The sequence below is a fragment of the Acromyrmex echinatior genome, chromosome 5, assembly GCF_024713525.1.
Source record: "Acromyrmex echinatior isolate Ae372 chromosome 5, ASM2471352v2, whole genome shotgun sequence".
Classification (NCBI taxonomy): domain Eukaryota; kingdom Metazoa; phylum Arthropoda; class Insecta; order Hymenoptera; family Formicidae; genus Acromyrmex; species Acromyrmex echinatior.
Genome location: NC_141856.1, coordinates 8633442 through 8649912, shown reverse-complemented (window position 1 = coordinate 8649912; position 16471 = coordinate 8633442). Strand labels below are relative to the sequence as shown.

The 16471-nt window shown below is 29.6% G+C and overlaps 1 protein-coding gene across 5 annotated transcripts in view; it reads left to right on the top strand.

Annotated features, from left to right (window-relative positions):
* Positions 1–16471, top strand: part of Nmdar2 (glutamate ionotropic receptor NMDA type subunit 2) — a 183172-nt gene that overhangs the window by 89338 nt on the left and 77363 nt on the right. For all 5 annotated transcript variants that reach the window (XM_087406182.1, XM_087406184.1, XM_087406179.1 and 2 more), the window contains exons 2-3: positions 6853–7359; positions 11455–11626. In XM_087406182.1, coding sequence (XP_087262308.1) covers positions 7069–7359; positions 11455–11626 — 463 coding nt within the window. In that variant the 5' untranslated portion in view covers positions 6853–7068. The remainder of the gene's footprint in view (positions 1–6852; positions 7360–11454; positions 11627–16471) is intronic.

The window sequence follows — 16471 nt, the reverse complement described above, 5'->3', positions numbered from 1 at the left end:
TCCTGTGCATAAACTATTAGTCTTAGAACAGTGTTGCTTCTTGATTTTGCCGACAGCTTTCTATTCTGCACACTTCCTCATGTTTGTTTCAAAAGCAATGTCAGCGTACAGCAATATGCACTACTATATTACTGTACGCGTATTCGCTTTCACCTTATTCTTTTTGCCTTTAAATATTTTTGCCTTTAAATTTTGCCTTTTTGCCTTATTTTCACCTTACTTAAAACTCAGTTTTCTCGGAAAAATCAAGGAACTTAAGATCTCACATCTCGATCAATTCCTTCAGTCATCGTCTACTTTTCTCGGGATCAATCCTTGCAGAACTTTAGTAATTCGTCGCGTCTTCTCAAAGATTTCATGTGACATGTTTTTTAGATCGAAAAGTTAATAATCAAAGAAATATCGCGTAGAGTTCTACTTTCCTGGTAATTATCAGGAAAAGTCGTAAACAAGACCAGAAAAAGTAGAACTCGATATTTGATTCGCTTGGATACGAGAACCGGTAGTTCCGATCAAGAGCCTCCATCCAGTCTCAATGTTCCAGGTTATTTCGCTAGAGATACATACATTGAATGAATTCTTGATTGAATATCGAATTGTGGTCCAATAAAAAAGAAATTGAAATCATTGGTGATTGGTAAGCTATCAAGTGATATAACAAATACAAAAGTACGAATCATATGTTCCGGTAGATATTTAATCTTTGATCGAGTTCGATTTCATAATTTACTTGCTTTTCTAATTAAACTTTCGTTCTTACAAATTGTTGAAATTTACTCGATGTTGCAAGACATTATACATACATCAACTAATCATTAAAAATTTCTATTTCTAATAAAATTGTCTTTGTATTTAATACAAATATAATATTTAATTCTATATGATTATAATATAATATCTAATTCTATTTGAAAAAAAATTAGCAAATCATTATTACTTATTCTTGAGGCTTCTACGGGTGCTTTCTATATAAAGATTATGTGTACTTATTGAAGTATTAATTCATTTTTTTCAAAAGCATATTGTTATATTTAAAACTAAATATATAATTATTACATTAATTGTATATTTAAAGAAATTGAGCCTAATTAAGCTCACAATCAGTGGTAATTATTGTAACGTAAATAATTCAGATAGAAATACAAATGTGAAGGAAAAATGATTAAACTCGACTTTAAAAAATAACAAGATTAAATTGATAAAGACATAAATAAATTACAAAATTTATTTTAATAATCATAATTGCATGACAGCCATTGAATATACAGTTATACTTATATTTTTTAATATTAAAAATCAATAGAAAATTTTAAATTTTTTGGCCAGGATATTGATTACGTTGTTGTTTAATCGAATTTTCGATTATTGGATTGTCATTTATCTGAGACACCGGTTATTCGATACGACAAATGCATGTCGTATATTCCGATAATGCACTGATATTGAATATTGACATTGACGTAAAATTAAACAATACAAATTTCTGTGATTCGAATGACAGCTTGATGTTGACAGCTTGATAGTTAATTTAATAATTATTATAAATAAATAATATTTAATCGTAATTTTTTTTGTTAATTATTAGTATTTAAAGAATATTTACTTTATCAAATCGTAGTCAAACTTTATTTAAACAAAGAGAGAAAAAAGATTTGACCAAAGAGAGAAACATGGATATTTTTTAGATATTTTTAATATTTATAGATAATATCAAATTAATACATTGTTGAATTTATAGTATTTATTTATTATAACGTGGTACATACTAGCATTGTCATTAATCGACGTTTACATGAACAGTGTTAATTAACCTACATACTGCTACTTAATCACGTCAGAAGTTCGTAATCAGAGCCGCGTTTCGATTTTCAATCAAAGTAGCTTCTAGACACACACACATTGCTTCAATATATTATGTTAGCTAATTTTGTTTCAAAAGTAGTGATTGAGAAGAATAGAGATGATGGATATATAATTTCTTATGAAGAAGATGAAAGTACCATGAAGAAATGAATATGTGAAAAATACGTACGATATTATTCAATGATATGATGAACTGAATCGTAAGGTAATATTTAAAAAAATTTCATGAATTTGATACAAAAAGAAAATTCCTGGAACTATGATTGGATATATTTTATTACATTGTTCATTAAACTCGGTCATGTCCACAATTTACTATATCACTGTTTGCAATGCAGTTTCCATTTTTCATGCATTATAGTGCATTTTAAAACTTAATGTACTTCTTGTAAAGAGACTATACACTTAGTCTACTTAGAAATGCAGCTTCATGTTTTTACAAAAATTATCGCAATAATTGTTTATTTATTTATTCTTTTTTTTAATAATATATACAGAGAAATTGCTTGAATTTTTAAGCAAAACATATCAAAGAAATTTGTCAAATAATCATTAAATTTATCAATTTTTACAAATATTAGAATTTAATATGAATTCTTTATATTATTTAAGTATACTAAATTCTGTTTCTTAAAAATAATTGTTCGGTACTTACATTATTTCTACATTAGAATTATTAATTATTGTTAGTAGCCGATTTAATATCCGACGTTTGATGTTACAAAGGTGCTTGTTAATTGGATGTGTAATTATCACAAATAGATCAATGGATAGCGGCAGGTAGTCCCCTTGGTTAGTTTGGCGCCTTAATAGAAGACACAAGGGTTCAGAGATAGAGCCAGGCCACAGGAATCCGCGACGACCAGTGGTCGGTTTACCAAAGGCCATCCGTATGAGACGTGGTTCAATATCGCGAAATCTGATACGTAGGGGCGATAAACGCGGGTCAAAGCAATATGTGATAGTAAAAACTCAACCGTCTCGTAGCTGTATGCTTGTGCCAATATACCCTATGGACCACTATAATCGCCTGTCGACTCGTTGATTGCCTGCTGAGATGCTGAACATTTCGTAAATATTTATATTGTGAAGGATTCGATTACATAAAGTTATAAATATCATTCTCCCTTGCATCACATAACAGTAATTTCTTCAAGAATATACGTAAAATATAATATTTAAATAGTTCAGAATTAATAACTAAAATATATTAAATAAAATATATTAATATTTTAATAATGATACTTTATTGTAAATGTGCAAAACAACTTGCACAAAATTTTTGAGATTTAACTCTCAGGAACTCTTTTTTTAAATTTGACAAATAATGATTTTAAATTCGCCAAATGACGATTTTATCTTTGATTGTAGGTCTATAACAGAAATAGGTAATATATTTCTGTATAGTATGTATTTTAACACAAAAAAGCTCAATCTTGTGAGGATCATTAGACATTCTTGCATCATGGTCTAAAACAAATATTTGACTTCGAAAATCGCCTTTTGAAGAAGCTCGAAAGGAAAAGGAGAGAATGAGATAAACTTTCACAATAAACTCAGACAAACCTGACAAGATGAAAGTATCTCGTAAAAAGTTAAAGAAGAATTTATGTTATGAGATACAGTGGAACTGTCACTATGTTGTCTACTTTTATTCAACTCTCAAATTGTTAACCAATTACTTATATAAGATAAGCATTAAATCCCTTTATCTTTAGTTATTTAACTGTTTCAAAGTTTTGGAGAATTAATCTGATGTATATATATCTAATATATAGATTGTTACATTAAAGTAAACTTTCTATCCTATTAAGAAATGAATTCATAAATATATTAATAATAAAATTGCTATATAATCTATAGTTAAATAATATAATAGCTTTAAATAACTATTAAATTCTATTTGAAGCAAAATTATACGCTTATATTAAGAGAAATCACATTGGCTATAAGGCATCTTAATTATATGTTGCATTCGCATTATAATAAAAATTATTGTTATGCAAGTAGGAAATACAATGCAATGCGTCGCGATTGAATTTACTAGTTGTCTGCGTTTTACATTTTACATTTGAATATATAACGCTGGCTTGGAATTAAAATGGTTTGCATGTAAAGTCAAGCACATTACTCGTAAATTACAAATCGAATTCGCATGTGACGTTAATACGTATAATGCTTCTATTATTACGATTTCCATGCAAATCACTCTATTACCATGTCAATGATTAATAACAGTCCCCGAGAAAGATAACTAAACATTTAAAAATACCTATCGTCATGTCATATGTATAGCATTTCATACGTGTTCAAAATATAAATTGCAGTCGGAACCGACGAGAGTCTGCGTAGTAGAAACACTGCAATAATGAAACAGCTGCCAGCATGTCAAAGTTGAAACAAACGTCATTTTGAATGCAGGTCTGACAATCGAGAAATAAAGCAGGAAATATCGGCAATATATCATTTTCGTTATCGACAACGCATCACATATTTTCTATGGGACAAAGTTTATGTGTCAGTTAATGAAAGATCACTTAAATCATAATATTTCATATATATTTTTACAATTTTTTTACAGTAGGTCTACAATGAAAAATATGAAAATTATATAGTAAAATTATCTTGCTATTAGTTTTATATATATGCTCTAGACACACGCATCAATGATACAATCTTGTTCACATTTGTTATTGGAAGTTGAATGATTGAAGTTCGATGAAACTTAGAAAAATTGTCGACCGTAACGTGAAAGGACCAATATATACGTTTTATGTTACGAAAGGAAAGCCATGAAAAGCTTTCACGCCACAAAATAGGAACCTACTTTAGAATAGAAAATCTTACAAAAGTTGGTAAACTTCTACTTAACATGATTGACATATTTGAATGTTTATTTACTTCAATTGAACATTCAATTTTATAGAAACTTAAATTTTGTTTAAAATAACCGAGAATCCATAAAATTTATGAAAATTTATAAGCTAAAAATCAAGAAAATTTTTTTTATTTCTTTGAATGTAATACCATATTTTAAAGTTACAATTAACTAAAATTTAATTTAATGGAAAATATTTTACGTAAAACATATTTGTTTATAATTGGAAATACAAATATATATTCTACACATGGTTAAAATTATTTATGTAATAAATTGATCGAATCTAATTTGATATATTTCATATTTTCATCGACTATATTTTCTTCAAAATCGAAAGTTTTTTCTTCTTTTAAATATTACTGAATCAAAAGTTTTTTTCTTTTAGATATTGCCGACTAGTCGCTGAACTTATGTAAGATCACGCTCGTGTAAGTTTCGCTCGTTACAGGATTTGAAAGCTCGTTCTTTAAAAGACTGAAGTATTCTAGTGAAGTCCGAAAAATCAAATCGGAAAATTCTGAAACTGAAGAAAGACTATTGAAAGTTGAACGTTCTATTTGAAATTTTTTAAAGTACGATATAAGGATTATATTTGAACATGAAGCGTGCTTGCTGCTTTATTCCTGGATATCAATCTGTATCATATTTCCATAAGAAAATATGTATCTCTTTTATGTGCTCTGAATACAACATTCAGGTGTCAAGTTTCGAATGAAATCGATTTATATAACTTGATATAACTTTCAGTATTTCTTTATAAAATATTTTTTTTTATTACATATTAAAAGAAAATAAAATATTCATACTTATATGTAAAATAGACATACTTATACATATATATAATATTCGTTATACATATATATAATAAATAAACATGTACATCTTTTTTTCTGTCAATTTTAGAAATTTTGAAAATTTTTTTTCTGCAATGATAATTTCCAAAAAAAATTTTGAAAAAATTTTGATAACTTAAGAAGTATATTTTAGAACGTATATCTTATGATGATTTAAACAAGATGTTCTGTTTTTTTATCCAAAACTAAGTATTGTGTTAATTGTATTATTAATTTGTATATTACTCTTTTATTCTATTTTCTCTTTTTTTCAATTTCACATTTATATGCCACATCTATTTGCCAAATTTTAATCAGCCAACTTGTTAACAAGTTTTATCATTATTTTTTTATCGTATTTCTCTTACAAAATATGACATACTGTTTAAATTTGCATTCACACCTCGTCCAGTATTACAAAATATTTTAAATAAATAAAGAGAGTAGTAATGTTGCGATTATATATATTTTTTTAACTTAAAAGATTTAAGTTAAGATTATTTTTAATTCATGAAAATGATATATGTATGTCAAAGCCGTAAGTTCAGTTGAAATTGGAATTTATCCGATTAGACTTTACAGATTTACGGTATCAACGTGCAGACTCGATTTGTGATAGACTCGATCTGTCAGATAGAGCATTTCACATACGTGTACGATGACAGGTAGCGATGACCGATCAAACTGTCCGACTAATCCTACGGGAAATTGACCATTATATACAGCCGTCTGTTCTTTGATTGATCCATATGCAATTCTCTTTAAAACAAAACCTTATCATATAGCTCACTGGTTGAAGACATATTCTATAGACATACCAAACTGTAACTCCCGATTTAGATAATAGTACAAAAGAGGTGAAGCGAACCGAGGAATTAAAGGGAATTAACCTTAGGATGAGCCTGCATTTACTCCGACGGCAAATTAGGGCAACTAAATTAAAGACTTTCTTAGTCAAAGCTTTAGTAAGAAATATGAAGGATTATTTCAACTTGTCTTGTATTTATTGCCGTACCTTATATTAAGTATTTACACGTGTTCCGCTTCCCTCGAAGGGATAATGATTTTATTAAAAATTTAAGATAGTAAAACATACTCACAGTAGAATATATAGTTAAAAATAAAACATTGAATATAATATATATTGAGAAATTTTAATTTTGAATAAAAGCTATAATTATCTAAGATTAACAGAACTTTTTTTAACTTTTTTGTGATTTCTATACTTGAATCATTGTTTATTTGATATTAACAAATTATAAATTTGTATTTCAGGCGAATCAAATCGTGATGAAACAACGTTACGACAGTCGAAATGCGCGTGCATGCAATTGCGTTGCGTCATCGCGACGCTAAAGAATTCATCGGTATTTTGAATGGAAGCTCAGAATCAAGATAGCACGAAGAAGCGATACCCGTTCGAATCAATCGTCGACAGATCATCTCGTGACAAAAACGGTCGTCGCTTGCTCGAGCAACAAATTCCGCGCCATGAGGATTGCGTGGATTCTCTCGTTGGTGATGGCACCGTTGTTGGTGCTAGGTAGTCCACCGGGTAACACTATTAGAGAAGGAGGCATCAAAATTGGAAACAGGGGAACGGTTTCCAAGGGCGTAAACGTGGGTAGAGGCAATTCAGCAGTTCGTATCGGTGAAGGAAGTAGACTATCGAATTCAACGAGACAGCGATCATTTCCGACTACCACAACCACCACAACTACCCCTACACGTTTTACACCGCAGTCTTCTGTGGGGAATAATTATAACATCACCGATCTCAAGGTAATGACTTTTTTCTGAAATGGATTTGGTAAAAAAAAAGTCTTGAATCCATCATTTATTAAAGTCGAAATGTTTCCTCCAAAGGAGAACATTTTGTATCCTTGATATAAGAAATTTAAAGTAAGTTTATAATGTAAATTTATTATGTTTTAATTTAAAAAGTATATTTTTGAGGATAGACTGAAAAAGCTGTACGAATGTTTTATTGACAAAATATTGATATTGAAAATTTGTTTTGCATGTTAAGAAAAATTTATTAAAAAAGCATTACATCGAAAAATAAATATGTTATTTAATACTCAATAAATTCTATATTATTAGAAACACTTTTACCTTAATCAAAAGATATAATATATGTATGTAATTAAAATTATCCATTAAAATTATCAATTATTAAAAGGAAGTGTATTTAATTTTTAATATTACAAAAAAGGATATATAGACTATACAATATATTTGTTATAACTTGCACAAACCTTTCTTTGTGCATTTTTATAATTTTTATGATAATCAATTTATCATACAATTCTTTTTTTCCCATTAATGGATTATCAATTATGTATTCTTTAGATAAAATATTTTTTGGGTATTTAATTAAGTCAAATTTTTTGCACAAATTATGTGGTACTTTTCTAGCTATATTATGCTCTTCAGCTTCACTTAAATGTAGTTGACGAAAAGTTTTTAATGTTTTGGGAATATTCGACGTGGAGATAATCCTTTAATGAATGTTAATGAATTCATCAAGTTAATAATAACTCACATTATTCGAGGATAGTTATCTCAATATTATTCGAGCTTAATCGAGTTGAAATTTTCAGGAAACCACTCATTTTCATGGATTCATGAATTTTTTCTCGATTTTTCAAATCCATGTCGATTCACAATGAGTCAATTTATGGATTCTCGTCTCCATTTAATACATTGATTGTAGCACAAGTACCGTCTGTATTCGGAATAGAGTGCAATTAAAGTCGGTAAATATACGGTTAGTGGTGCGATTCGTTATCAATAATCGATGGATTACGTCACTTCTCCGAGTTAAATCCGTTATTCGAACGATATTTGAGAGAATACTTATTAAAATAAAATTTTTCTCGATTTAATGTCACGATAGGTGATAATATTATGAATGAAAATATTTCTATAGAAAATATTTTTACATCTCTAAATGTACTTGAAATAAAAAAATTATAAATTATAAATCTTTTTAGAATATTTACATTTATCGCAGACGTGTATAAATTATTATATTAACAAAAACAATATTAATATATTTTGTACGGCTAGGAAACAATATTAATATATTTTGTACGGCTAGGAAACAATATTAATATTTCTTAATATTTTAATTAAATAAAATTATTTTATTTCCAAATAAATTGTATAATATTGATAATGAAAGATCTAGGATTTCATTTTTCTTTGCGCGCGCTTGAGATTACAAATTTTGTAATCTCAAATCAAAATCTTTCATGATTGCATTATACATCTTAAAATTATGAAAAAAATATTGTGCCAAAAACCAAAGTCCTGATCGTTGCAGAAATATGATGAAACGATTTCCTTAAAGGACTACTTTAAAGTAACTGGTCCTTTGCTAAAAAGCATTATTGATAGATCGAAACGTAAGCCGCTGTCCAGTCTAAGCCTACACGTAGGTATTCATTCGCATCGATCGATTTATGCAACAGGTGCGCGCTAGTCCATTCTTGTGGTAATAAAGTGAACAAGATGCCCCCTTGCTGCACTTTTCTGATCGCTTTGAGCGCTTAATGTATTGTCGATCGTGATGCGATGCATTGGCGACAAGTAAAAATTGTAACGATCTAACGTTAATATTTAAGAAGTTATTAAGCTAAATATTTACATATCGACATTACAATTTACAAATCATATAAGACATTGGATAAAGGAAATATTGATTACCTAATTAAATAGTTTAATAATATAATGACAAAATTGTACGATCTATCAAAAGTCACAATGTATTTACTTTTTCTCATTTTTAGATATAAGTACGTAATCTATATACACTATTCAATAAAAAATAGGGAACATTTTAGAACGTCCTCAAAATTGCGCAATATTCAGAACACTATAACTCGGTGAAAAATTATTATTATCGCAGACAAAAAATCAAAAAAGCATTTGAGAGTTTGAAATCTCTACTTTCGAAATCGGTAATTGATATTTCAATCTGACTGATTCTTTATGGAGATATATGGAGTAGGGTCTAGCCGACGGTTCACTCAACGGTTCACTCGGGAGGGGGGGAGGTAGATTTTGGCCAACCCCAACGGTTAGATCGGGATTAGATAGGGGATAGATCCGGGATAGGGATATGACCATATTCTGAATATTCTCCAATTAAGTGTCCTAATTAATTAATTCCACGGATGAAATAATTATATTATGTCTCTGGCACTACTTGATGGTCGCTACTCAATTTCTCCTACAACTGAGAGAAGATTGAATTAATTTCAGAATCCTGGGATTCAGCCTCTCTCGCGGTTCTGGATTGCCTTCAGCTTCCTTCCTTCCAAGTAAAATTTTTTTTGGCTAAAGAGTTTGTTTCGAGTTGTAGAAAAATACGATTGAAAGAGAAATTCGGTTTTCTTAACTTTAAGAATCAGTATAACATATATAGATATTTTGAGAGAACGTGCAAATCACGGAAGCGAATACGATGATTATGCCAAAATGCAGAATCTGAATGTAAAATCATTTTAGGACGATAGGTGCGGTAAAGATAAGTAATTCTGTGTCACGAAATTGGCAAGTTTCGAGTAATTAGCGCAAAATAGGCAACATAATCACCAAAGTGACAGATGGCAGAAGATGCTGCACTTTGGCGTATTCGGCGTACTCGGTGTTTATAAGCGGCACTTATAAGCCGGCGTATCTTATTAAAAACTATTATTTTATGTATTTTAACGACAGGAAGAAGAAAATTGGAATATACAAACGATAATTAAGCATTTAATGAGTACATAAGAGTGTGAAAATAGTTCCTACGATCTGCGCATGTCAAAACGAGAGAAGAGACGCCATGACATCCTCGAGAAGTCTACCGCTATTAGAGACAGATATGCGATCAGATAAAAAACGATCAGGCCCGAGATTAAATAATACCGCTTAATTATCGTAGGGAGGGAGTGTCCGCGAGTAAGCGCAACAATGCGGGAACGCGAACAATCCGAGTTTAAGATCTCGTAGATACGGACTTAGGCGAACGATATGCTTTTCGATACAATGAAATTTAATCACTGCCACTTAGATAAAAAGTATGGGCAATGAAGTGAACAGTCGTATTGTACTAATAGCATTAATTTAAACATTCTATTGTAGATTATGTTAAACAATCGATGATCCATGGTACCCCGTGACCTATGATGCCCCGGTTTTTCCTAACTTTAGAAGAGAAAAAGTGCATGAATTAGCATAGAAAATAATCTAATTTGATTAGTTTGAAATGGATCAAAATTATTTATTTTCTTTTTTATATTTATGTAACAAACGGACATGATATATTATACAAATTCTTTGACGCGAAGAGTATGAATAAAAAATAATTTATCATTGAGATTATTAGATCAGTCAATATTTATAGTCATTAAACAAATAAATAATAACATAACAAAATAATACAGTTCAATTTGATCAAATACTAAATTAACATAAATTAAGCAAAATTTAATAAAGAGAAGAATTACAAAATATCTAACAATAATGATGCAACAATAATGATGATAAAGTAAAATTATGACATGTATGTAATAAACGTATTTCCCAACGCAATCGTACTGTCACGAGTGAATATATATTGTACAATAACACTCGTTGCTAAACTCGGACCATTTGTAACGTAGTGGCCGCGTCAACTGCCACGTCTCGGTCGAAACTTGGCGAAATATCGTTTTGTACAACCTGTTGACGATCTTTCTCACCGTTTGATGGAACGAGAATGATTTATCACCTGACGTTGTTCGTTTCTGCACCGTCCGAAAACGCATGATATACATCTGTAAGACACACAGTCTAACAGACGCCTTACTAAAATTTCATATTTTCTCCATCATATTTGTGTAACAGGTGGGCATGATGGTACCGTACAAATCCTTCGGCGTGAGGGAGTACACCAGAGCAGTCACTACTGCTATTAACACGCTGCAGAGAAGTACGAGGGGTCCAAGGCTAGGGCTTTTCCAGCGATATGATCTTCATGTCAAGATAGCGATGAAGGAACTTACACCTAGCCCAACTGGTGAGTATTAATCTCGCTTGATTGATAGCATTGTTAGCCACATATTATTATTATTATTACATATTCCATCACATCGTACATTATATATAAATATATTAACAAAGATATTTTACGTTATATAAAATTAAATAAAACAAAATTAACAAATTAATAGTGTTTTTTAAATATATATATTTGTATTTTAATTTTTAATATACAGTCGGTATTCAATTTTTTGTAAATAAAAAATACAGTTGACATTTTTGCATTGGAAATGTAATATATGTATGAAAAAAAATCTGCATTCTTAATTTCTACTAAATGAATAATACATACAAAAATTCCGGGACTTTTGTTCTCACTAACAAATTTGGTATGCAAATATTTAGTGCTTAATTTTATGAAAAGAATAATATAAGTCGTACATTAAATTTGTTGATTTTCAAATGAGAAGATTATAAAAAGTTTTAAAACGAGTTTCGAATGATGGAAAAGGTCTCGACCATTTTTAACTTTTTATTTTTATGATCGTGATAAGGATTTACCTGCGAAACAGCAAATGATGAGGTTTTTCGGAATCGTAGCAGGTTCATGAAAAGAACAGAAAGTCTTAGATCAATACGAATCCATTTCTTTAGAGACATTGGAGGCTTTTATGGGGCTTGGCTTTTATCAAACAAAATCTGAACGAAGGACTATACTCCTTTCACTAATACCGTTCTTTGTACTCATTGGATACAAATCAGCACTTTAGTCTTGCGATAAAGAGACTCTCTTATCAAACGAATGCAAAGCAGAAATGTAAATTGACTTGGATTTATGTAATTTATGTAACCTTTTGACGATTTATGTAATTACTTTTTTTGCAAAGCTAAAGATTATAATTTATAGTTCTAACGTAACTAAAGAATGAATTTCTATTTTACACGAAATAGAAATTTATTTTGTATTTTTTAATCTTTGCTGTACCTATTGCAGCAACGTAGAAAATGCCGAGTAATGCGAAATAATTAGGAAGCGAAAACCAAACGTGTAAAAGTAACATGCAGGATAATATAATCTTAATTTAAAATACGTGTCTGATGCAATGTAAAAATAATGAATAGACGCGAACAAATTTTGTATATAATATATATATGTAAGTATATATATGTAAGTATATATATATATATATATATATATATATATATATATATATATATACATTACAGTTGGTATTTATAATTTTAACAAATTGTCATAGAAATGAGTTTATATCACTATATAATTTTTATTCTTTTGTCAAAAATTCATAACATTGATATTTGCACTGAATATTTTATATTCAGTTGGAAACTTGCGTCAATTCCATAAAACATAAAGTGGATGGAAATGAAGTACAAGCATTCTGATCATTGTGGGTTTTGAAGGATGAAAGTGCATAAAATACATCCGTTCTACAATTTGCACATGCTGACTCGCAGTAACAGCTTCATATTCAATTAATTCAGAATGAGGATTATATTGAACTGATGCAAATATTGATTAAAGAGAAAAGTTTCGAAAGCATGAGAAAGTATTAATTACTATTTAATCTTACCTGTTATCGGTACAATACTAAAATATGAAAAACAAAATTACATTTTACATTTAAAATTTTTAAATTTAAAAATATATACAAATTCACAAAGCTTTAAAAATAAATATAAAATGTCTGCATGTTCTAAAGTCTAAATGTTTCTATTTAATTTGACTTTTTTATATAATTTGACTTGGTATAATTTTTAAAATAACTATGTATGTAGTTTACTTTTTGTATATTATATCATCCATATTTTATATATTTCATATTTATAAAATGTTTAAACGTTAAAATAGAAACGTGTCTAAAAATATTGTTATGCACCGTTCCTTTTAATAATTTTTTTTAGTAATATAGACCATAAATTTTTAAAATTATTTTCGAATATTTTTTAAGTTTATAATATGTATATTAGATTCGGTAAATGACAGTGAACGTGTCGATATTCACTTGTTTTCTAAAGATCCTATTGATGTTGGCGGAAACTATCTGGAGCGCATTAAATTTATGAAAAATCGGAATTGGGCTGAAATGGGATGTTTTCATGCTGCCGCCCTCCGTCGAAAGAAAAAGAGACGTCGAGCGCAGTTCTGCCATGTAAATCACGTCGGAAAAGCTGGACGACAGCCAGGCGCTGCTTGCTCACACATCATCACACGTCACACCACCCATTGCCACGTACCACGTTTCATCATCACCTCACGCGCTTCCTCAATGAATACATTGGCCGACAAATGGTCGTACTACTGCCGGAAATCTTAAATGAGTAATGACAATCACTTAGTAACACAGCACCATCATTTGTCGGTCCATTAAATTTCTGCAGGAAAATTTTAAATACTCTGGTGCAGCAAGAATTAATAGAGCAAGTAATATGGAGAATGCAACGTAATGTAAGCTGAAACTTTGTAAATAATTCTTGTTTTTTAAAAAAGCTTTATTTTTGTGAATTCTGTGGATTATTTTAGAACCTTCGTTTGGAAAATATCTTTTTGGAACAAATAAAACGTATGGGAATTGATTATTGTTAAAAATTAATAGGAATATAACTTATATTTACGATTTAAGAATTTACAAGTCTCTGATTCAAAATATTTATAAATTCGTAAATTTTTTATTAGTTTAAAAATTTCATAGATTTGTAATGTAGATAATATAATACAAAAACATAAACTTTATGATATGCCTTTATATTTTTTAAATAGCTGAAATGAGTATTCCCATCATGTTTAATGTATAATAATCTATAAGTTATATATAAAATCATAATTTTTTATTGCTATCGAAAATTACGCAAAAGTTTTTCCGTAGCTTTTCAGTAGCTTTCTTTGACCTTATCAGACACTTCTAATAGCACAACTATGATAACTATTGGGAAGTAGCGACGGTTTGCCGAAAACCGGAAGCGGTTTGACTGGAGGGCAAATTGAACATCGCGGTTAAACGCAGACACCGCAACGGCTGACATGTGTAGAGTAAATCGCGGGTCAACGCCAGCAGTCACGATCGATAACCGTGCTTTCGATATCGCGAAGGCAATTTCGATATACACGATAACTTTCCTACACAGTCGCGTTTGTTAAAAATGGAAATGGTTAACGTTGATCCGTAATTGACATGTCAAAAAGAAACTACAATTCGACATATATAAATATATGTGCGCGCGCGCGCGCGCGCGCGTGTGTGTGTGTGTGTGTGTGTGTGTGTGTAATGTAGACTCATTGCATGAACAAATTCTCATTATGAAGAAAATGAAATGGAGATAAGACAAAAAATTGCATATACGATACAAAAAAATTGCATAGTATATTGCAAAAAGATTTGCATTATTAAATCAGATTGCAGATGAGTTGGAATACGAACGTGAACGGATTATATGCATGAATAATGCAAAATTATAGCATGTCGAGAATCCAATGATAGGTACAAACGTATAAAGTTTTCTTTGAATATTTCTTTGAATACATAATTTCTTATTCTTTAGATTCTTTTAAGATTAATAAAATATAAGAGAGAGAAAGAGAAAGAGAGAATTGCATCAAACTTTCAAGATATGATTTTATATATCTCGACAATGAAAAAAGTTTACATAAGCTTCGCGATTGTTGGTGTAGTTTTTGAATTACTCGTATATCGACGGTTATAAAGCTAGGTTTGTACTAGCATCGTTCCGTGAAAATCCATCGGTAATTCCAGCTGGCGTCACTAAAGGAGGTCGCGTCATGCCTTGAGAGAGCGCTCTGTTCTCCATCAGGCAAAGTGATCCACTCAATTTTATCGATGACTCGATAATACCGGCAATGCATGATTGAGTTGGAGCTTCATCGATTATTTAAAATCTTGTTAATCGCTATGTTCGATCCGGCAATATGGATAAAAGCGAGAGAGAGAGAGAGAGAGAGAGAGAGAGAGAGAGAGAGAGAGAGAGAGAGAGAGAGAGAGAGAGAGAGAGCTTGCAAGCTGTCGCCATCTAACGAAAAATGACGGAACGTTTTTACACGTGGATTTTGAGAAACGACTTAATTATAACATCTAAACAACAACAGCTAGTCAGTTCAATATATTGATTAATGTTTTACTAAAATCTTTTAATAAAATTATTCAAAATAAAAAATAATTGAATTTAATTTAGTCTTATTCGAATGAGCTACTAAAATCCAATATAATTTTGTAAATAATACAATAAAATAAAAAAATAGAAAAAACTAAACAATAGAAGTATAGTTTTCATTTTATTGAGATGCTCCATTGCTATAGATGCTTATTTATAGCAATCTAAGTTTTGCAAAATAAGAATATGTTTATATATAATTTATTACACAAATTTCAGTGTTGTTTTTGCATAAAACAATTTATAAAATTTTGTTGCATAATTATAAAAAAATAACATGTAGAGTTAAAGAGAAAATTTTGAAACAGCATTGCGCAATTTGTAAATTAATTTGAGTCGGCAGTACGCCCAATTTAAATCGAACGTTTAGCTGTACTAATTGATGTCGGATCAATTGATTTAATTAGAAATTAGGAGCTTGGAGATGTACGTGGTAAACATAGAAGTATCCTTTTAATCTTAATTCTACTTCTTTTTTTTGTTACCGATTTATTTAATTATATTTATTTAATTATATTTGAAATCTTAATATAAAACAAAAGTATTGTATATAAAAAAGTTCTATCAAAAATTTTAAATCGCAATTAAAAGATCTCTTGAAATTATGAATGCGATTATAAATATATTATTTAAAAGACAAAAATTTTAAAACGTTTATTTGATTTGATTTATTTCTTTATTATTACATGACTAA